This window comes from Protopterus annectens, chromosome 9.part0 (genome assembly GCF_019279795.1).
Source record: "Protopterus annectens isolate FY-2018-M chromosome 9.part0, PAN1.0, whole genome shotgun sequence".
Taxonomy (NCBI): Eukaryota; Metazoa; Chordata; order Ceratodontiformes; family Protopteridae; genus Protopterus; species Protopterus annectens.
This window is the reverse complement of record NC_056743.1, coordinates 1,289,781,680-1,289,805,453: the sequence shown is the minus strand read 5'-3', so window position 1 is coordinate 1,289,805,453 and position 23,774 is coordinate 1,289,781,680. Positions and strand designations below refer to the sequence as shown.

Genomic DNA, 23,774 nt, shown 5'->3' with positions numbered 1-23,774 from the left:
GTTTTGAGATTCCTGTAACTTTCCATTTTTTGGTAGTTCTAATAATTACATTTGTTTCATTCTGGCTGCATAGTCGTATCTCTTGATGTCACTGTAACAAAAAAACTCAGGTGTTCATCTTGCAGATATGCATGTATTTTAAGTACTGCTTTTTCTTGTCATGATGCAGTGTTTCATACTATATTAAAATGAGGATAAGCCATTTAAAAGTTTTCTGTACACTCTCTGGTAACCCTTATGATAATAACTTTACAATTATAGCAAAGATTACAGTTAGAAGTAGCTGACTTCATTGGCCCATAGGCTCGAGCTTTGAATGTAATGCATGTGACCTAGGTCAAACAGTAGACTAGCATGAAAAGCCATCTGGAAGGGTTGGGATGTGATCAGAATTTGGATGTCCTGTTGTAACTATGGAAAGCTTAGGGTTCTCAACTAGAGAAACGTCACCTGGTTGAAATGAGGATAGTAGAACTAGGGGTGTGTGTATGTGGGGATGACAGAGCTTGCCTATGTGATGACTGCCTGCTGGGATTGTATAACTACTGGATGTAAAGAAGCCATAATATGACTGATGTTGTGTACTGCACACCTGCCACACAGGACAGGCCACTGAAGAGAAAATCTAAGTGACTTGTACATAATGACCTACTAAAATCTAACTGTTGTCCTCACTGCTTAGCTATAAAGCACAGTTGGGTAATGCGGGGATATTAAAGCGATTTGCTGATGAAAATAATCTTACCTGTGCACTGCCACATGTGGTGCATAATGGCTGATCTAACACTTCTCCACATCTGCTAAAGCATTTTCCATATGCTGATGTTGCAGAGGGTAAACAATGAACTTTAACCTCAGCGGCATCAGTATAAAGAACACATCTCATGCATCCATATACTTTAATGGTAGCAGCATCATGCAAGCTGAATGACACACCCATTAAAGTCTACTGAAGCTCCTCATGCTAGCCGTAATATGAAGTCTCCTTAGGATAGCCTACATTTGGTAGGGCCATGGTTTTAATAAAAAACTTAATTAAGCTTTTTATTAAAATATCCTTGTAAAATGTAAGCACTAATAAGCAGAAAATACCTTGCAGGACTCAATTCCTCAAGACAAATCACTTTAATGCAAAAAGGAGGGGGGAAGAACGGGTCTATAGTGAGGTGAAAGGTCTAGATACTTTAATGTGATAAAGAGTCAGACGTACAGTGGCTCAGCTATAAAAAAATACATAATATACAAGTGGCAGTTATGCATCACGTTCTTCTTGTTTAAGTAACAAGAAAAAATCTGGGCAGGGAGCCGCACAAAAAAACAAACTTTTTTAAAAATAAAGTAGAAGTCACAGGTGAATTGGTAGAAAGCAGTATGAAAACATGTGCATAAAAACAGAGTCAATGACTGAAAAGAAAGTACAGTTGTGTACACTTACCATAAATGTAGATGTTCGAGTGTATTCACTGTTGCAGTCATTACATTTGGGTAATCTGCTGACAGGTTGCCCTCAATTGGCCTGAATTCCAAAGTCTTCAGTCCTGCGTTGGTTGCTGTCTACTCTTCCATGACATCAGGTCGTCAGTGGTATAAAACAAGCAGCCAACACCATTTTCTTTAGTTTTTCTTGCCCCAGATGTCAGGCGCCCCCAAAAAGGTAGCAAAAATATATATATATATATAAAAACTATACATACATGCATCAATATAAACTTTACCTTCATCTACAAGCAAATACACCACATAGGTTGTAGAAGATAGAGAAGGAAAGATAAACTCCAGAATGAAAGGGGGATGGCGGGTGGGTAACCTGGGCTGCAACAGTGAATACACTCGAACATCTACATTTATGCTAAGTGTACACAACTGTACTATGTTCTTCATGTTTCACTGTTGCAATCATTACATTTGGGTAGAATCCCAAAACTTTGGTTGGGAGGCTGGAGCTAAACAGCATTAGGTACGGCTATAAGGCCCTGCAGAACTGCAGTGGCAAAGCCTGCCCTGGACTTAGAGTAGAGAGGCAAATGATAATGCTTTGTAAAGGTGTGAACAAAACTCTAAGTAGCAGCCTCTAGAATGTCTTTGGTTGGTACTCCTCTGAGAAAGGCTGCTGAAGTAGCTGCAGCTCTGGCAGAATGAGACCTAATGCCCTTGGGCACAGGTTTGCCATGGTGTAAGTAGCAGAAACATCCAGTTTGAAATAGCCTTTCCTTCTGATCCTGCAGCATATGTCAGTAGCAATTGCTCAGCTTTTCTTAGAGCTTTAGTCCTGCTCAAGTAGAATCTTAGCTGTCTGTGTTTGTCCAAGGAATGCAGAATTCTCTCCCCCTTGTTCTGCGGATTTGTATAAAAGGTTGGCAGATTAATAGTTTGGTTAAGAGCCACACTGGAAACCACCTTAGGCATAAATGTTGGATTTGTCCTCAGAGACACCCTGTCTGGGTAAAATATGATGAAAGGCTTCACAGCCATTAGGGCCTGTAGCTCTGAGACTCTTCTTGCTGAAGTAATTGCTAGTAGCAGAGCTGTTTTCCATGATAAGAACTTTATATCAGCAGTAGCAGCTGCTTCAAATGGAGGCAGGGTGAGCTTTTCCAACACATAATTGAGGTCCCATGTAGGTATTGGTGATCTTCTAGGAGGCCTTAAATTTTTGGCTCCTCTAAGATACTGCTTTAATAAAGGATGAGAAAAGATTGGTGGCTCTGTATTGTAATGAGCTGAAATGGCAGAGGCATGGATTTTAATTGATGAGAAAGATAGGTCTTTGTCAAGCATCTCAGTCAAGTATTGTAATATCTGAGGAATATTTGGTTCTGCTGCATCAGTTCCTTGTGCTTGATTCCAAGCAAAGAATCTCTTCCATTTATCGGCATAAGATTTTCTAGTACTAGGCCTTCTGGCTTCCAAAATGACATCCATCACAGCTTTACTGAGAGGTGTTGTTTGTATAACTACATGATCAGCCATGCTGCCAGGTTCAGTGTCTGGAGCTGATTGTGCAGGATCTGATTGTTTTGCTGGGACAGTAGTTGAGGTCTTTGAGGTAAGGTCCAAGCTGGGCATTGAGACAAGTTTGTTAGGATTGGGTACCAGTATTGGTGGGGCCAGTCCGGGGCAATTAGTATCATCTTTGGTTTCTCTTGCCTGACTTTTTATTAGGACCTTGGGAAGAATAGGCAGAGGAGGAAAGGCGTAAACTGATAGGTTTTTCCAACTGAAGGATAGGGCGTCCACTTTCCATGCATGTCTGTGATAAGTCCTTGTGCAGAATCTTTTAAATTGACAATTTTGAGGAGAGGCAAATAGATCTATGTCTGGGCTCCCCCATTTCTTTGTTATCATGCTGAAGACTTGTGGATCTAGTTTCCACTTGTGAGGGTTCATAAGGTTTCTGCTTAAATCGTCGGCCAGAGTATTTTGTTTTCCTGGCAGGAATTGAGCTTGAAGATGTATTTGGCAAGTCAAAGCTGTGTCCCACAGTGCCATGGCTAATCTGCAAAGGGGGTATGAGTGCGTGCCCCCCTGCTTGTTTATATACCACATAACCGTGGTGTTGTCCATCTTTATCAGTAGTTGTCCTGGATGAAGTAAGTCCTTGAAGGCTGTCAGGACATTTTGAACAGCTAGCATCTCTTTTTGGTTGATATGTAGATGCATTTGTTTTGGGGTCCATATGCCCTGAATGCATCTTCCCGCCATGTGGGCACCCCAGGCATAATCTGATTCTGTTGTTAAGGTTTGGCTGGCAGGGGGTAGAGTGAAGGTTCGTCCCATGTTTTGGTGACATGCCTTTGCCCACCATAGAAACTCCTGTTGTAGGCAGAGAATGAGAGGAATCATTGTTTCCAGACTGTGACAATGTTGACTCCATAAACTTTGTAGGTACCATTGAAGTTTCCTCATATGCAGTCTAGCATATGGAATCAGTAGGATGCAGGATGCCATGAAGCCCAAAGCCTGCAGAGTTTGTCTTGCAGATAACTGGGTTTTTGTTGCCATCAGTTTGAAGTAGTCAGTTGCCTTTATTTGTTTGGCATGAGGTAAGCCATCTGGGCAGTTGTATTCAAGCTTGCACCCAGGAATGTTATCTTTTGAGAGGGTACCAGTTGTGATTTCTTTTCATTTATTGTGTACCCTAGGCATGTTAGAAGCCTTTTCACAAATGCCAGGTGTTGAAGAAGAATGTCCTTGTTCTCTGCTTGAATGAGACAGTCGTCCAAGTAAGGATATATTTGTATACTTCTTTGTCTGCAAAAAGCAATTACTGGTGCCAGGCACTTTGTAAAGACCCTGGGCGCAGTAGATAAGCCAAAGGGCAGTGCAAAGAATTGGTAATGCATTAAGCCAGCCTTGAATCTGAGGTATCTTCTGCACGGTTGCCTTATTGGGACATGCAGGTATGCCTCTTTTAGGTCTAATGTCACCAGCCAAGCATTCTTGCCCAGCATGGGCAGAAGCTGCTGCAAAGTCAGTATTTTGAATTTTGGAATGTCCAGGTATGTGTTCAAAATTGATAAATCCAGTTTTGGCACCAGGCTTTGTCCTTTCTGGATACCAAAAACAGTCTTGAGTAAAAACCTTGTCCTTTTTCCTGTTCTGGTACTGGCTGCATGGCCCCCATATACATGAAGGACGTAACCGGTTTCTCTGCCTCTGCCCATTGATTCTTTTGGCAGATCTAGCCAACCGTTTGCCATTGGCAGAGTATGGAAATGGAATCTGTATCCCTGTGATACTGTTTGGCACCCACTTGTCCTGGGTTATTAACTGCCAATTTTGAGCAAAAAGTGCTAATTTTCCCCCTAAGGGTGCTGCCAAAAGGTAAGTGCTTGCTGAATGCAGAGGGAAGTCATTGGGACTGTTTTCTGTAGGTTTGCGCTTTATCTCCTCCAAATTTGGAGGTAAAAGCGCCCCATTGCTTTGACCTGAATGAATCTTGTGGCTGGTATCTGGAACCCTTAGGGTGTCTGGATTTGCCCCTTTGAGCTCTGTCTGACACAGGAAAGGACCAATTTTTTGTAGGCCAGTGTCTACTGAATCTTGGTGGCTGCACTTGTAAGAAGTCTTTTACAGTTTGCATAGACTTAGCTTTGTCTTCCAGTTTTTTTAAAACCTCTTCTGCCTTAATACCAAACAGAGAATCATGCTGTAAAGGTGCATCCAGTAATTTAGCTTTAACATGATCAGGCAAATTTTGCTCTTTTAGCCAGGCATGCCTCCTAATCACAGATCCAGTAACTGCGGCCATGCAGGAGGCTGCTAAGGAATCAAAACCATATTGCAAAGTATGTTTTCCAACCTGTTCAGCTGCATGCAATAATTCCTGCAATTCTTTATTTTCTGCACATTCAGAAATCAACATCATTTTCTGTTTCAGCAATCCCATAACATGTTGTTGATACTTGAGCATATGAAACTGGCAGTTGAAGGCCCTAACTGCCAAGGTTGCAGATGTATAAACCTTTTTTCCTCATCTATCCAGTGCCCTTGAATCTCTGTCAGAGGGGGTAGGATTTTTTGCTGTTGAGGCCTTAACTCCCTTTGGACCCTGTGAAATAGTTTCAGGATCAGCAGCAGAGTTTCTAAACAAAGATTTGTGCGAGTCATGGACCCTGTAATATCTGTCAGGCTTGCTGGGAGCCGGAGGTAAGGAATCAGGGGTCAAGCTTGACTCTGACAACACATCATCCACAATGACTAAAACAGAGGGTATTTCTAAAGGCCTGTGCTGAGGGAGAAGAAGGAAATCCCTGAGCCTCTTTTTTGATTCTGAGAAATCTTGACTATCCCAGTGAAAATGCTCCCTCAAAGTATGCAAGGATTCTCCAAATGAATAATCCTCAGGAGGTGATGCAGTTGGTATAGACTCCTCTGCGTCAGAATCCTCATAGGGAGGTATAGATAATTCCTGATCAGAAGAGGAATCAGAAGAAATAGAAACCTGATATGAAGATTCATAATCAGTGTCTTGCCTAGGCCTCTTATCAGGATGGGGATGGGAACCCCTGATCAAGGTAATAAGGTCTTCAGCCATTTTGATCATCTGTTTTTTAGGCATAGCAGCCTGTGCACGTGGCTCATGTGCCAGTTTTTTAGTTTTAGAAGTTGCTTTTGTCTTTGCAGCTGTCATCGTTTGATATAAAAATGTTGAGGCCTGAATACACCCTCAGAAGCTGGTGCCTGCTCAGCGGCTCCAGACCCATCCGAGGTAGATACATCCGTGGGTCCAATACTTTGAGTAACTCGCAGCATGCTGGACTCCACATGGGTCTCGGTAGGGGCCTGTGACTCGAAAGTAGCGGGTATCAGGGGCTGTGAAAGTGCCTCACTGAGTACCGGCGAACTGGCGACTGGCTTAGAAGAAGTTTCGTCATTGGTTTTGGACCTCAACTGTATGTCTCTGTCCTTTTCTTTGCGTTTTTTATGTACTCTGGTAGTCGGATTGCTATCCGACGACATTTCTGGGTAGTTAAATCTGTTTCCAAAATACTTTGAGGCAAAAATATACTGACGCTTAATAGTGCGTTGGTTAAATCTAACACAAAACCAACAGCCAGGCACGTTGTGATCAGGGCCCTAGGCAAGGAATACAGTATAAATGGAAATCTTTATGAGGTATTTGCTTCCCATAAGTAATACAATTAACTTTTTCTGACATCGGTATGGAGCAAGAAAAAAGTTTCCCCAATGGGGTACTTAGCTTTAGTGAAGACTTCGGTTCTGAAATTCAAACTCAAATATTTCAGGAGTCGGATGACCAGCACTTGCGAAATGCTTCTGCTTTAGGCACCGCTCGGCAAGAAAGACTAAAGAAAATGGCGTTGGCTGCTTGTTTTATACCCCTGATGACCTGACGTCATGGAAGAGGAGACAGCAACCAACGCAGGACCCAAGACTTTGGAATTCAGGCCGACTGAGGGCAACCTGCCAGCAGATTACCCAAATGTAATGACTGCAACAGTAAAACATGAAGAACATTTAAAGGAGGACTTAAGATATCTAAATTTATACACACTGCTGGCAGCAATCAATATCACTGGTTGAACTATCATTCTTATGTATGCCACTAACAAAAACATATCTACACACACACACACACACACACACACACACACACACACACACACACTGGTCCCTATCAAAACCACGAAAGACCACAACACAGAAACATTGAGACCGGAATGCCGAAAGTGCAAAATAATAAAAGCTAATGACAATGAAACCCACAACAATGAACCAGGCAGGTGTTTTATTGTGTGAGATTGCGGTACAGCCGTGTTTGGGGTCTTTCTCTTTCCCAGTTGCAGTGCAATTTCAGAGGTGGTATATATAAAAAGTAGGGGGTACATGGGGGTGCCCCCTTGTGCAAAAGCTTTTGTCTGTGTTGTGCCCAGTGCTTTTACCTTTGATGTGTGCAGGTTTGATATTCTGGTTTTCATTGTCATCGCTTTTTGTTATTTTGCACTTTCGCCATGCTGGTCTTGATGTTTTGGAGTTTGGTGTTATGGTCTTTCATGGTTTTGATAGGGACGCATACACTTTACCAGAAAGGGCTCTGGGGCAATCGGGAAACTGGGCTGTGCTTTTCAAATGTGTCTCACACACACACACACACACACACACACACACACACACACACACACACACACACACACACACACACATATATGCACACCGGATTATCTTATGAATGTTCAGTGTCTGTTTGGTCAGATATTACTATCTTTTTCCTATTTCCTCAATTTTACTTTTCTTCAGTGGTGTAGTGTGACTGTGAGATCATAACTCATGCAGCTGCTGTGCTCACCCTTGCAAAGTGTGTGTGTGTGTGTGTGTGTGTGTGTGTGGTTATCCATACATATGTGTGCAAACATTTACAATATATATGACAAAACAATAAAATATGAAATTCAAGTTAATTTACTATTATCATCTTATGCTCTAGTTTATTAGACTTTACTATTACAGATTTACTTTTTTCCTATGTGTAGATGTTACAGATAATCCACTTTGCTTTCGCAGCTATATTTATACTTCCAACATACCATTCCAACAGCCAAATTTCATTAATGGAATAAATCCAGCCTGTCCTGGCATTAGCATGTGATCTCTGTATCAGTTCATGCAATTCTGATATCAGATTTCTCCAGAAATTAACATGCAATCTATGTATCACTTGTAATAACTCCTACACCAGATGTATTAACCCAGAAACATTGAGTTTTTTTGTTTTGTTTTGTTTTTTTTACTTGGTGTTTTTACTTCCTCCAGGAGGGATCATATTTTATATTAACAAATCCTGAGATCAGTTCAGTTCTTACCTTGGGGTCACATCTATATGAGGTCCTTCCCACCGGAATGTGTCACTGTATCCAGAATATCTGCTGTACTGCTGTGCTCCTGGTAAAAAAAATGTTCAAATCAAACACAGTCTATGGTTGCAGTTATCTTTCTATAAAATCAAAAACAACACAAAAAAGCACAACATAGAAATAATTACCTTACATGATATGCAAGGTCCACATGTCATCCTTTTGCAGCTAGGTCTCTATCTACTTCCCATCAATTGGTAACTGAGCATCATTACTACATTCTGTTGTAGAATATAGCAATAACCCATGCCTGGGTGTGGATAATGCTGGATTTACCCACGGTTGGTGTGGTTTGGTCACGAGGGCGAAGCCCGAGTGGCCAAACAAAGACAACCGTGGGTAAATCCAGCATTACCCACACCCAGAAGTGGGTTATTGCTATATAATGACATTATTTAAGAAAAAAAATAATTACTTTTCTTAAATAATGGCATTGTATAATGCCTCCTTGCTGCCCTTCCGCAGCTGTCTGGTATTCTGCGGCAGTTCTGATGTACTGCGCATGCGTATACTTACACAGTACATCAGAGCTGGGCAAAAGCAATGTAGAAAGCAAGATCTCAGTTGCTTTTTACAACCTGTCTCACTATGTTAAACTCATTTAACATAGCGGGACAGGTTTGAAAAACGCAACGGAGAAAGCACGATCTCCGTTGCTTTTTAAAGTGCCTCGCTATGTTAAATTGGTTTAACATGCGAGACTTGATTTAAAAAAAGCAACAGAGATGCTCCGTTGCTTTTTTTAAAGTTGTCTCGCTATGTTAAACTTGTTTAACATAGCGAGACAGGTTGTAAAAAGCAATGGAGATCTTGTGTTCTCCATTGCGGTAAAAAAAAAAAAAAAAAAGAGTTATACTAATGGAAAGAGTCCGGGCGACCGGACCTTTTTCCATTACTATAACTCTGATTTACAATGTGCACGCTGACCAATCAGTGTGCATGTTTTGGAATATTAATGGCGGGGGGGGTCATTGTATAACTACAGGTAACCTACAACAGATGGTAAAAATGATAAAAATGACTAGTCTGTTGCATTGTTTATGCATGCACCTGCATAGGATTATGTTTTTCACCATGACATAGAGAGGTGAGAGGTGTTGAATTTCAATGATATTACTTCCCAAGGATGCCAGCATTCAGACTGAGTAAAATCCCAGTACACTTATATTAGTGCACACATAAATATAAAAGATTTATGATTTTTTTCCACAGTGTGCATGTGACATTGAAACAAAGTAAGTGACAGTAGTCATGTTGTCACAAACGATCAGCTGAACTCAGAGAATTCCATTTTATTTGTCTCATGGTTTAGCTCTTGCCTGTTGCACAATTTTGTGACTTGATGTAGCAGTAATGTATGTACGTCTCAGCCAAATCCACTAGATCCCGAACAAAGGAAACCACTGACCCTCCACAGGCTTTCCTTTCAAATTCCAGGGATTTGAAGTGTACTGTATGTCCTGTGACAATGCAGAGAACTTCATCCCCAGTGCACACTGACGGACCTGCAAAGTAATTAAGGAATTGACTTAAATAACACTGGTAGCCATTTCCACTGAGATGGAGAACTGGTAAAGATATAAATGATACTGTTTTATAAAGAGTCATACACTATTAGAAGAAGCAAACAAAATTTTGAAGCAAAATGATGAGCAGCATATCTACACAAAACAAAGAGAGTGAAAGTTTTTTTTGAGTCTTTTTTATATTTTGACCCTTGTTAAGATGTTCCCTGAGGGAGTGTTGTGTATGTTTGGCCACTAACTGAACACTACAGCAGACATCATGTCTGACCCTGTATGACATATGTTAATTGTGAGTCTGTGCCAGTGATTTTTAATCTGCAATAATCTTACTAAAACCAGACAAACGAAGGAAAAAGAACATTAAAACAAAATGTCTTATTTCCTTTTGAACCAATATCGCATTTTACAAGAAACAACTGTATAAGAGATTAGCCTGCCAAACATTAGTGGGTGCATGTAATACAAAAGTTGGAAATAGACATTTTAGAAAGCTGTCATATATAATATGTAGGCATAATAACTTCTTATCATAATGGCTATAGTATTCATATTATTTTGGAACATTAATGGCCTCACAGGTATAGACAAAAAGGTAAGAGTATTGAATTATATTAAGAAATGCAAATAGCAATGATATGAACTTGATAATGAAAGGATTTCAGGATGGGTATTCAGCAAGAGATATTTCGGAAAATTTATGAAAATGTGCATAAAGTAGAGAAACATGGAAATCAAGAAAATGTACACATGGAATTATTTATGGAAGACTTAAGTATGCCACAGTCAGAGGTAGATGAGGCTTAACAATTAAAAGTTATGAAAGGAGGAGATGAGATGAAAACAATGCTGTATAAGCAATTTGCAGGAAGGTGTACAGGAATAGATGGCATTCCTGTGAAAGTGTGGAAGTTTGGAAGCTAGGAGGGAAGAAAGTGATAAATATTTAGGTGTTGTTGTTTAACAGTATTTTAAAAGGAGGGGAAGCACCAACATTCTGGAAGAAAGCTGTGGTGGATGTATCACCTAAAGATGGTAAACACCCATCAGACCCAGCTTCATATAGACCCATTTCAATTTTAAATTATGCTTATAAAGTGTTTATGTCTATAGCAGGTAAAAGAATGATAAACATGTTGCCAAAACTGATAGATATGGATCAATGTGATTTTGTGGAGGGAAGGCAAACATCTGACAATCTTAACAGGAAAATGATGATCCAGAGGGCAGCGGAATGTTGTAGGTGGGTCTTGATACAGGGAAAGCATTCAACAGAGTAAGCTTAGATTTTATGAGTTGGACAATGAAAGCATTTGCATTCACTGATACAATAATAATGTTAATTGGGGGGTATATGAGGGATTGAAGGGGAAGGTTCCTCTCTGATAAGTTGTGTCTGAACAGAGGGAACCAGGCAGGGGTGTGCTCTTCCACCTTTGTTATTTGCTTTATGTTTAGAGCTATTGTTAAAGAAAATAAGAGACTCAGAAATTCAAGGATATAATTGATATGGTAAGCAAGAAAAGTTGGCTTTAGTTGCAGACAATATTAGTTTGTACCCAATAAAACTAGAAAAGGACATCTCAGTGTTGTGGAACATTCTGAGACAGATTCAATACATTCAGGATATAAAATTAATAAAGACAAAACAAAGAATATAGCTGCTAAACTCTGTACCCACACATTAATTGGCTCAGCAATACCCATATTTAAGGGGACATGATAAAATGAAGTATGTAGGAATATGAGTTAAAATCATTCCGTTATGGCAGCTAAGGATATGTGGGAAGAAACTAAACAAAAGATAATACAAAAACTGAGAAATCTGAAGCATTTTTATGGATATGGATAGCAAGATACAGTGAAAATGTGTTTAGTTGCTTTAGTTTTAAATACAGTTCAGACATTTTTATCAATGAGATGAGAAGTTGTGGATAGTAATTAATAAAGCGTTAAATGATTTTATACAAGAGGGAAAGAGGGCAAAGGTTAAGTGGGATAAGTTGATCCTTCCAATAGAACAAGGTAATTTAGGTCTACCTGATTTGAAGGGATATTTTAGAGCTGCAAATCTAAGGCTTATATACCTAAAACAAACAAAAAGCTATACTTCAAAGTGAAAGGCATGATGAAGCAGGAAGAATTTCAAGAAATAAGGACAAAGTGGAATTTTGGATGCAGATCCTTAAGGACAATAATGACACCCAATATGGTGGGGTTCAAGTGGAGAGAGGGTCTGAATGGAGGGTAATATTGCTGAAACTGAGTTCATCCTCAAGTCTTGGTGACTACCTTCAAGAGATGGACCCTGTTTTTCACAAAATCTCACCAAGATGACACTGATATATATAGAATATATTTTATATAGCATATAACATATATCATGGACAGAAGTAGGTCAAAAATGAAAAAAGACAGCAGGGTACACGAGACCCAGAATTAAAAAAAAGTGCCCAATCCTGGTAGTCGCACTGGTGCCAGGACTGGAAAAAATTAACAGTGGAGAATCCTCAAAATACAGAAACATTCCTACAATGGGGCCAGGCCAGGCCCAGGGGAAGGATACCCCCCCCCCATTGTAGAAGGAAGTAGCAGTTCACCAAAATCACAAAAACTGATAGACCAGATAGAGCCATAAAGACAATAGAGTGGACTATTGAGGATAAGAAAGACATTATGCATTGTTACTATTATGCAAAAAGCCAATAAATTCCAGACACAAGACATACAAAAAGATTAAGAGAGAAACTAGAGGAAAGAAAATATTTCCACAAGAAAAACTGTCAGAAGCCTCAAATAAAAATTTGTGTTCATTAATACAACAGATTTGTGGAAAACATTACATAGACCAAGAAAATTTGATCTGTTTGGAAAAAGAAGTATCTGAGGAAGTGTGAAAATATAAACACAAAACCTAGAGATTTTTGAAAAATATAAAAAAGGAATATGGACATGGAAAAAAATTGATACGGTGCAATATTTATGCAAAGTCAAAAGCCAAATGAATCAATACAAAAAAGACAGCCCCCAAAGACATTCGAAGAGGAATACAGCCAAAGGCATCCAGATATGGGAAATTTCACAATAAAAAATAATATCACAGACAGGGAATGTAGAAAAGAAAGTAAAGTAGAAGTTAAAAAATAGAAGCTGAAGTTATGGAGTGCCTGCGAAGTGAAGAATTTGGTTTAGAACAGTGGTGCACAACTTCCGGCCCATGACACAATGCCATCCGGCCCCCAGAGATTAACCAAAAATTTTTTAAAAAAGTGAAAAAATACTATGCCTTACTCCAGCCATGCAAACTTTCCAGCACGTGCTTACTTACCTAACTGACTGCAGTTGCTCACACCTCAAATTTTAGCCACGGACGTAAATATTCTTTATTTATAACTTGTAGTCAGTAAACAGTAGTAACTTTCTGCAAGAGTTTGTAATAAGTCATGGCTGCAAGTTAATGTAGAAAACAGGAAATTTCATGACTGCTGTCTTAAGTAAAAATGCCAGTCACCTGTACCTATTGTTAATTTGTAACAACGTACAATGTTTTGAGGTGGCCCGCAGATGCATTAAGGATTCATGTAGTGGCCCTCCCCACAAAAAAGGTTGTGCACCACTGGTTTAGAAGGTCTAACACAGGTTACATCATAGTATGGTGGAACGAGTCTCCAAAGTCAGGAAGCAAAGGAAGATCAGGAGATATCTGAAGAAGAAATATGGACATGGAGAAGAAAAAGAGATTTAACATGGTGTAATATTTATGCAAAGGAGAAAACAAAACTAATCAATATAAAAAGGGCAGCACAAAAGATATTTGAAGATAAATACAGGTAAAGGAATCCGGACATGGAAAGTTTTACAATACAAAAAATAAGAAGACAAAGAGGAAAAGTAGAAAAGATGATTAGTAATAGAGAAGTTAAAAAAATAGAAACTGAGGTTATGGAGTACCTGCAAAGTGAAGGATTCAGTGTAGAAAATCTAACTCAAAAACATCACAGCAGGATAGAGCAATGGATGCCCAAATTAAGGAGAAACCAGTGGAATGGGAAGCAACTGGTCAGTTGCCATAATAAGATATTGTGGAGCCTACCACAGGAAATCAGAATAAACATTCACTTGAAGCTGGACAGCAAGGGAAGGAACAGGAAACTGTGGCAACTCTGACGCAGTCAATGTTTGGGAGTGATAGGCCAGTGAGTTCCCTTATGACAGAACAGAGGATGACATTGGATGAAATTGAAGAGAATGTGCCACAGGAAGAGGCTAAAGAACTTTCAATAGAATGCTTGCAGAAAATGGAAATCAAAAATGTGCCCTCTGTTTAGAAGAAAATGAGCTAAGAGAAGAGTTGTTTGATTTAATAAAGATAGATAAACATATTAAGATCAATGAAAGAAATAGACTGCAGAAGGTCAATAAAACCCAAAAAGTTAGAAGTTTGATAAAACAAATGAACACAGTAATAAGGACTGTCCATAGAGATCCATGTAATATAACAGAAGTAAACAGGATATATTACTCTGCAGCTAAATTAATAATAGATAAAATTCTACTACAAGAGCACAGGGTACTAAGGGAAAGGAAGGGGAGAAAGTGAACACTATCATGGAAGTATCGAGTAGAGAAAACGATAAAGCAATTAGGAGAAGAACAGTCACTGTTAGAGGAGTATAGAAGAGGGAACAGATCAACAAAAATATTCAGAAGGATAAACGTGATAAAAACAATGTGCAATATTATAACAGATCAGCACTATCGCAAATAATAAACTAAAAATATCAGCACAGGCAGAAAAACTTAGAAGATACACAGATAAATATGAAAGAAAAGTACAAAATAAGCAATTTATTGATGACCCAAAATGTTTTATAGAGAATTGAGAAACAAGGTAAAAGGAATAGAAAGACCACCAAAAAAAGAAGTAGATATATTTTGTTGAAGTATTTATGAAGATCCTGTGGAACATAACAAAGATGCTAAATGGATATAAGAAGTAAACGAAAGAATAAGAAGTATAAAGGTACAGGATATGAAAGGGATGAAGTAACAGCCAGAGAGATTGAAACAAAGTTAAGAAAAGCCTCTAACTGGAAAATCCCAGGCCCAGACGCAGTACCTAACTTCTGGCTAAAAGTATTAACACCTTTGCATGAGGATTTAGCCACGAGGGAGGACTATTTATATGTGCAATCTGAACAGACACCAGCCTGGTTAACAACAGGAAGAACAATGCTCCTACTCAAGAGTAAACCTGCAAGCTACCCTAAAATTATAGACCAATAACTTGCCTTCCTACAATGTATAAACTATATACCGGAACTGATGTCAACGGAGTTTATAGTCATTTAGAAGCAAACCCAATTATGGCAATACGACAAAAGGGCAATAAAAGAAAGTCATATGGAACAAAGGCTCATTTGTTGCTAAATAAAGTCATAGTGGAGAACTGTAAAAAGGGGAAGAATCTAAGTATGGCATGGCATGGTTTGACTATAAAAAGCATTCATGGATAAAACAATGCTTAAAAATGTTTAAGATACACCCTACACTGATCGATTACATTGCAGTGGCCATGAAACACTGGCAGACCACTTTGCAATTAAGCCATGATAAAGGACAAATTATTATTCCAGGGATACAATTTCAAAGGGGGATATTCCAGGGTGACTCCTTGTCACCACTGCTATTCTGCCTTGCCCTTAACCCATTAAGCTGTCTTCTTAACAGATTAGGCCATGGCTATAATTTGGGTCCTAGAAACAACAAAGTGTAAATACGTCTCATCCTCTCTTTGTTGATCATTTAAAACTGTATAGCTAATCAGATAAGGAACTGAAAGCACATCTGCAAGTAGTCAAAACTGTTTCAGATGATATAAGAATGTCATTTGGTCTTGAAAAATTTACAAAAGCAACCTTTAAAGCAAGAAAACTGCAGCACCAAGAAAATATCAGTCTAGGACAGGAATGTGATATAAAAGAACTTGAGCAAGGAGTGTATAAATATTTGGGAATTGATGAAGGATCAACAATAAAACATGAACAAATGCGAATAAAATTTAGTAAAGAATATTTTAAAAGACTTAAATTAATCCTGAAAATAGCGTTGATATTTAGGAACAAAATTCAAGCTATAAACCAATTTGCTCCTCCTGTCCTAACTTACAGTTTTAGAGTGACTGACTGGCCCTAAAATGTGTTGGACAGATTAGACAGGAAAACAAGAAGGATGCTTCATGCTCACCAAATGATTTATATACTCCCTGTTCCGAAGGAGGTATGGGTCTCCTTGAAATTGATTACATGTATAGATCTACAATCATGGGACTGCACACATATCTGCTGACACCACAAGACCCAAACCTAGTGAAAGTTTTGAAACATGAGGAGAATAAATGTAAGTTGACTTTCCTGCTTAGTCTAGCAGAAGCATATTGGTGTAAAGTGGGAATGGCAATCAAACCAGAAGTAGATAAAAATCAGGCAGCAACTGAAAGTGCCAAAAAACTAAAGAAAGAATATAAGGTGAAGGACCACATGAGAAGGCAAGAAATGTGGAAAATGCATAAATATATTTGCAAGTATAGAAAACGTCTGGAAGAACCTCATGTTGATCAAGATCGAATGCAGGAATAGTTAAAAAGAGGTGAATTCAAACCAAAAGATGAAAGGTTAATATTGGCAGTACAAGATAGTGTGCTACATACATGTTGGTTTACAAAGTTCATTGAACATGTGGGAGAAACAGACAAATGTAGGTTTTGTAAAACAGAATTGGAAACAGTCTCGCACCTCACTGCTGGTTGTGACATACTAATGGCAGAAGGCCTGTACACTAAAAGGCATAATAATGTGGCAAGACTGTTGCACTGGGGATTGTGTAAACATTATGTTACTGAAGTGGCTGAAAAGCACTGGAAACATGAGCCACAAAGCATCATAGAAAATTATGAAGTCTACACCACATGGGATCACTGATTACCAACAATTCAAAAGATAGATGTGAGAAAACCAGATATAGTGGTCCATGAAAAGAAGAGAAAAGTAGCATTGATTATTGAAATTGATACACCCAGTGACTACAGTGTCTTGCATACAGAGAGACAAAAAACATATAATATCAGGATTTGCAGGCAAAAATGAGAGCAATGTGAAAGAAAGCTACTGAAACAGTTCCAAAAGTAGTAGGAGCAACGGATCTTATAAAAAAGAATCTACAATCATACTTAGATATGTTACCAATGCATGTAACTCCATGCAAATTGCAGAAGGAGTCATTACTGGGCACATTGTGGGTGCTGCGAAGAGCACTTCTGGCTGACATCAAAGACTGAAACAATACTAATTTCATGAACTTTAATCATACTTTGACTTAGGAATGGGGTTCATTCCTGTCATCATATTAGAAACCCAAACGATTTGGAGAAATTAAAAAGAGGGAATAATATATCCAGAAAGTAGCAGAAAGTATTCTAAGAACTAAGCCAACATGATAATGGAGAAAGGAGATTCTTCCAATAGGTACAACTGCATTTAGGGGTACAGAGAATAGGCAAGAGGGGGCTGGAAAATACTGCAGAAAACTGCAAAGGAACCAAAGTATTGGGAATAAATATCTAGGGAAAGGTAACAGAGTGGGAAGAGGCCAAGGAGACATTTGAACTGTAGGCTAGAGACTGCCTTCCCTATCAGGATTGATATCAGAATATAGGCAAACAGAAAGGGATGGAAGAATCCTTAGTGAAAGACCTGCTCTAGAAAGTAGAATTTTTAGTTGAATCTAGAACATATGCTGTTGTTAAAATTGATGATTAGTAGGACATATAAAAAACTGCAAAAAAAAAAAAAACTGCAAAAAAAAAAAAAAACAGAAATCAATTAGAGGAGGTTAGAAAAGATATGAAAGAGAGACCGGATAAGCAATTCACAAGGAAACAATGGAAGGACATATGCATGGTTCTCAAGTATGCAACAAAGTCTATAAGATTTAGGATATTTACTTGGAAGTGTTTGCAAAGGTATTTTTATACCCTAAGGGAATTCCAAATAATTCTTCCTTGGGTAGATGTCAAATGTTGGAGGTGTGATAGGGAAGAAAGAGATAACTTGAAACATATGTTTTGGGAGATTAATATGTTGGCAGACTTTAAAAATTCCCTGCAGAGTACTTTGTCAAAAATATTGGGTGAGCAAATGGGTTTAGCTAAGGAAATGTGTTTTTTTTTTTTTTTTTTTTTTTTTTTTTGAGCTGGGATATATGATATGGGTTTCCCAGATATAGTAAGACCTTGTTAAGTTTAATTCTGGTGGTTGCCAAAAAAGCAATAACTAGAAAATAGAAATCAAAGTCTAAACCACCTTGAAGTAGTGAATACTGTAACAAATAAAATAATGGGAGATGGGTTCTTTAGAAAAAGGTAGGAGCAAATCACACAGAATAAAATGGAAATTGTGGGAACACATGAAGAATAATGTTTTGGAGAAGGAGTGAGGTTTAAGAGAAGGCAGAAACTGATCAGTTTATGTAGCATTGGATTTATGATAATTGTATAAAAAATACATGTGATCTGTAATTCTTGTAACTGTGAACATGTTAAAATGATTTGTTTTCTTTTACATAAATATATGTTTACCTCGGTCTTAAGTAATAATTCAATAAAGGTATTAAAAAATACATAAGAAAATTAAGATAATTGTAATACAATCTTTTAACATCTTACTATCATAGTATGCCTGCACATTTGTAACATAATAATGTGGCAGTGCTGAGTTTTTTTTCTGTTTTCCCTGAACCTTTTTCCTCTGATCACATTTGAAGATGTAATGAAAGTTATGTACTTATCACAATGCTAGATCCTTTTTGTCTCAGTCTGTCCATCTTGACACATGGGTTATCCACCACAAGGCAGATATGAGCCAGCATAAAATGTACAGAGCTTCCCCAGTGCTCAAGCTCTCCCTCTTCCATAATGCGATGCACTGACACAATGCCTAAGATTGCATTTACCCCTAAGAATAAAGAAAGGCTCGAATAACAAAATAATTTAACTGGAGGAAGGGAGTGGGCAAAGCTTCAAGAAAGCCCATCATAATCTTCTGGGACAGAAGGTGACAATTTGGTAGGAGAAGGAAGGGTTGTTGAGTCAGATGGTGATGCACAACAAGGATCTATCACTACAGTAAGTATATAACTTTTATATCCTCCATCTGTCTTGACACATCCGAGTCTCAAGCTATCATGAATCCTGGGTGGTATTATGACAGAATTCCTTTGAGAATGGTATAACAAAACACAGCTCTGGATCCGGAAATGAGAATTAGCCTTGTAATTCTTGACAAATGTAGGTCATATAGCTATTGCACAAATATTATCCACTGACAATTTCTTAAAAAAGGAAGTAGAGGTAGACACTGTTGAAGTAGAATGTGCTGTTGGCTTAAACGGGAGCAACAATCTCTTTGAGTTGTAGACAAAGGAGATCCAAAGTCATCTGGATGAGGTAACTTTAGAAACTTTGGAGGCCAATTTAGCTTTAGAGAAAGGCAAAAACAACAGATCAGCCTTTCCTGAAGATTTTGTGATGTACAAATTAACTGACAGTGGACAGCTAATGAATGGAAGACGTATTCACCTTGATTGGAATAGATGGGAAAGAATTTGGGCAGATGAATAGTTTAATTCAAGACTGACTCAGTTGCAGCTTTAGGTATAAATGAGGGGCTGGGTCTCAGTGTGACTCTATCTTTAGGAAAAATTAAATAAGGAAGTTTGCAAGACAAGGACTGCAACTCAGAGATATGTCTGGGTGAAGTTATAACCAGTAGAAACAAGGTTTTCCACGACAGATAGTTAAAGCTTAGTAGAAGCAGTTGTGAAGGGTGCTTGTCTGAGGGCTTGTAATATGAAAAGTAATGTTCTAAGCAGGAGCTGACTATTTAACTGAAGGCCACAACAGATGGCACCTTTGAGGAACACTTCTGAACATTTTAGAGATGCTGTAGGAGAATTTGAACTAAAATGAAAATTCAAAATAGAAGCCAACTGTACTTTAATTGTAGGATAACTTGCTGCTTTATGGAAAAGGTTAGCCACAACTTCCAGAAGAAATGAAGCTGAATAGGGATCCAAACTCTTGTTGGTGGCCTAGAATGAAAACTTTTTCCACTTAATTTTTTATATTTTTTGAGTGGAGTCTTTATGAGAAACAGACAAGATTCATGCTACTCCAGGATGAAAGTTGAAGTCATTGGCCGTCACTGGAATTGGAGAAACTGTGTGGTCAGTTTGATAGACTTGATGTCCAGATGGGGCTTGCCAGATGGATGACACAGGAGATCCGGTCTGTGACCCAGCACCCATGGTGGTTGTCAAAGATGATGCCATAAACAAGGGAGCACAAAGGAAACAAGTTTGTCTGGGCAAAAAGAATTATGGCTGCCTTGCACAATGAGACTTTTTGAAAAAAATCTTAATATTAGCGGTAGAGGGTGGAAGGTATGAAAAGATAATGTAGACAAGAATAGACCACAGCATCACTTGGTGACTGTTCATGCTGACGGATGAGAGCAAAGTAGCTTCCACACTTCATGTTGGTTGAAAAGGCAACAAATTGCAGCAAGGCTGGCCTTAGCAAATGAAAATATCTGTCACTATAATGTAGTTGAGGGACCACTCAAGAGGCACAAGGATAAACTTTCTCAACCTGCATTGTAGGATATTGGTTCACCCTGGTACATGCATTGCTATAAAAGGTGCTCTGAAGACATAGCCAATTGAGAAACCCTCACATCTTTGTTCATAAGAGATAGGAGCATGCTTCCCCCTGCATGTTGATATACCAGACTACAGATGCATTGTACATCTAGACAGAGCTCACACACTGCAGAAGGTGGTCCTGAAGAGCATGCAACACTATGCGAACTGCCCTTATCTCCAGAACACCAATGTGAAGATGGGCCTCTATAGAGTTCAATGTTCCTCAAAATCATTCTCAAACTGCTCCACTCCACCCCAATGGGGTAGTGTCTGTGGTAATCATGGCCATAGAAAGGGAGGTGAAACAATCAGGCATCCTTGACTTACCAAATGGGAGCTTATTCACCAATATATCTGAAGGTGGCACAGGGTGGACAGCTTAACTGAGTAATTAAATGGATGGGTTAACTGCGACAATTGTACTTGACAGAGTCCAACAGAAACCTCATGAAGAAGTTTGTATGAAGCACTAGGACAACTGATGCTGCCATGGAATCTGTAGTTAAGAAACCACGGAAGCTGGTAGATTTAGAAGACTGAGTACCTCCTGAGCTTGGCAATGAACTGAAATCAAACTTGTTTGTGGTACCGTGTCAATATGAGACATTGTGTCTAGACTGCATTCTATGAAATCTAGGTTTTGTTTCAGTTGTCTGGGATTTTGTGCCTTCTGTGAATGTTCCATGTTTGAGAATTTGCTGGATTGTTTTTTTTTTTTTTTTGTGAACTTCTTTATCCAGGCTGTGCTTGCAAATAGTCTATTGTGATCAGTGTACTGCCCTGGTAAACAAACTAAATAAAATACAATAAAGACTACTCATAATTTACAGAGATGCTCAAAGACTGACAAGTGGTATGAATAACCTTGTGCATAGATAAAGGGCTCTTTGTACTTGAATTGAGAAGCCAGTCATCAAGACATGGAAACAGGTGGAATACCTGTGGCAGAACATGAGGGTAGCTTCTGCCACATGTTTGGTAAACACCAAGGGGGCAGTTGTGAGACTAAAGGGAAATGTGCAGAAATGATAATGACTGGCCCCAAGCTGGAAGCAGAGATATCTTCTGGATTACCCAGCAATCTTTATGTGGCAGTAGGCATCCTGAGAATTTATCGAGTGCATCCAGCCCCTTTTCCTGAGGAGAGGAAGAATGGATTGCAGTGCAACCATCCAGAATCTAGTCTTTCTCACATAAGTATTCAATCTGCTTAAGTCCAAAATCCGCCGGAGGGCCTTATTTTTTGGAACTAAAAAGACTTGTGAATAGAATTTGGCTCTTTTGTAGTTTGGTGGGGCCTTCTGGATGACTCTTTTTCAAGCAGTCTGTCTTTTTGATGAGGTGAAACAATTGAAATAGTTTTATAAGTTGGTTTGGGAGTAGATATGGATGGGATAATGTAGCTCATGGATATGATTCCATGCATGCAAGGATCTTGAGTGATAGCCATCCAAGGGACAAATGTCTCCTGATTACAATGAGAGAGGAGCTGGAGGGGAAGCCTTCAATAAAGCTGAAAGGATCTGTCAGAGAAAGGAGCTCTGAAGATTTGGTTTTGTAGACTCCCTCTGCCACTAGGATTTTGTCTATTAGAACCCCCCCCCCTGCCAAGGAGGAACTTGCCAAAAGAAGAGTCATATGCAGACTGCTGGCTTTTTCTAAACCCGAGCCATTTTCTGTCTGTTTGATTCTTGAATTAGGATCATTGTGGTCTGTAAACATGGAATCCAAAGGCAGATATCATCTTGCTTTCTTGCTCACTCTTAGACAATGTATCCTTCACCTTAGGACCAAAAAGGGATGATCCATCATAGGGGGCATTCAAAAAGGGCACCTTAAAGTTGCCCATAAAATCACAAAACCTCAGCCAAGCATGACAACAAATAGTAATGCCAGTGCCTGTTGCTCTAGATACACTGTCAGCTGCATTATAAGCTAGCCGCATGGTCACATTAGTAATGTACATTGAAATGGCCAGTTGAGGTCCCATGGCCTTCCTAGTATCCATTGTTTGAGGTCTCAGGGAATTTAGTGCTTCATTATCTAAATCAATTTGGAGACTCATAATATGAGACATACAGTTTAATGCCCTGAGAGAGAAAGTCCCTGAAGCATAGACTTGCTTCCCAAAGCCATCCACAGTTCTGGATTTCCTGTTACGTGGATGAATCATAGAACTAAATTCCAATAGTTCCTTCAAGGTGGCTGCTGCAATTACAACAACAGGCCCTTTACTCCAGTGTGGGCAATCCTTGGGAGCAACAAATATTTGTATGACAAATTTAAAGCTGTTCTTCTGTACAATTCATTCAGTATTTGACTTACTGTTATACACTGCTTCTTGGTGGCATGCTGTTGAATGGAATGCATGTGAATTGTGTTCCAATACTCTAAACCTAGGTCTGGTTGTGTAGAGCAATACCTTGATAGGATTAGAGAGTTTGCTGTTTGGAAGTAACGACAGGTTTCATAGAAGCACCTAGAAAATCTTCCTGGCACCATTGCTAACTGAGCTGTTATCCCACAGTGAAAGTGTGTGTAACATACAACTAATAACATAAAAGTAAGAGGTAATAGGAGCGATTTAGTGCAGTGATGCTGAAAGGTAATCTCTGGACAGACCTTCTGGAGAATGCTTAATTTACAGCCACCTTTCCAGACTGAGGATGGAGAGACCTCATCTTAGAAAGCATGGCAAAAGCAAATTAAGACAGATCATGTGTTGGCATAATGGTTAAGGTCTTTACCTCACACACACAAGATACAGGGTTTGATTCTCATTTTATTAGCTAGACTTAAAATGGCCCATAAGGGCAATTACTTTAGTACTTACCTATGAGCCTATACACACACACACACACATATATATATATATATATATATATATATATATATATATATAGCCTATGAATATAGGCTCAGAGCATTTTTGTATAGACTTAAGGCTTATTTTTAATTTAGTAGCTTGGTAACCTGGGTCCTATGTTGAAACCCAAAGGTGAACATGCATTTGTTCAAGTTCTTCTTGAAGGTATGCATTGATTGGGTGAGTTTAACTGAGAGAGTCTGTGACAGAGTTTATTCCATAGGTGTGAACGTCTCTGAAGTATGAAACTGT

At 38.9% G+C, this 23,774-nt stretch overlaps 1 protein-coding gene across 1 annotated transcript in view; it reads right to left on the bottom strand.

Annotated features, from left to right (window-relative positions):
- LOC122812015 (poly(ADP-ribose) glycohydrolase-like) overlaps positions 1–23,774 on the bottom strand; it is a 539,748-nt gene that overhangs the window by 237,374 nt on the left and 278,600 nt on the right. The window contains exon 9 of the mRNA XM_044084234.1: positions 8,325–8,403. Coding sequence (XP_043940169.1) covers positions 8,325–8,403 — 79 coding nt within the window. The remainder of the gene's footprint in view (positions 1–8,324; positions 8,404–23,774) is intronic.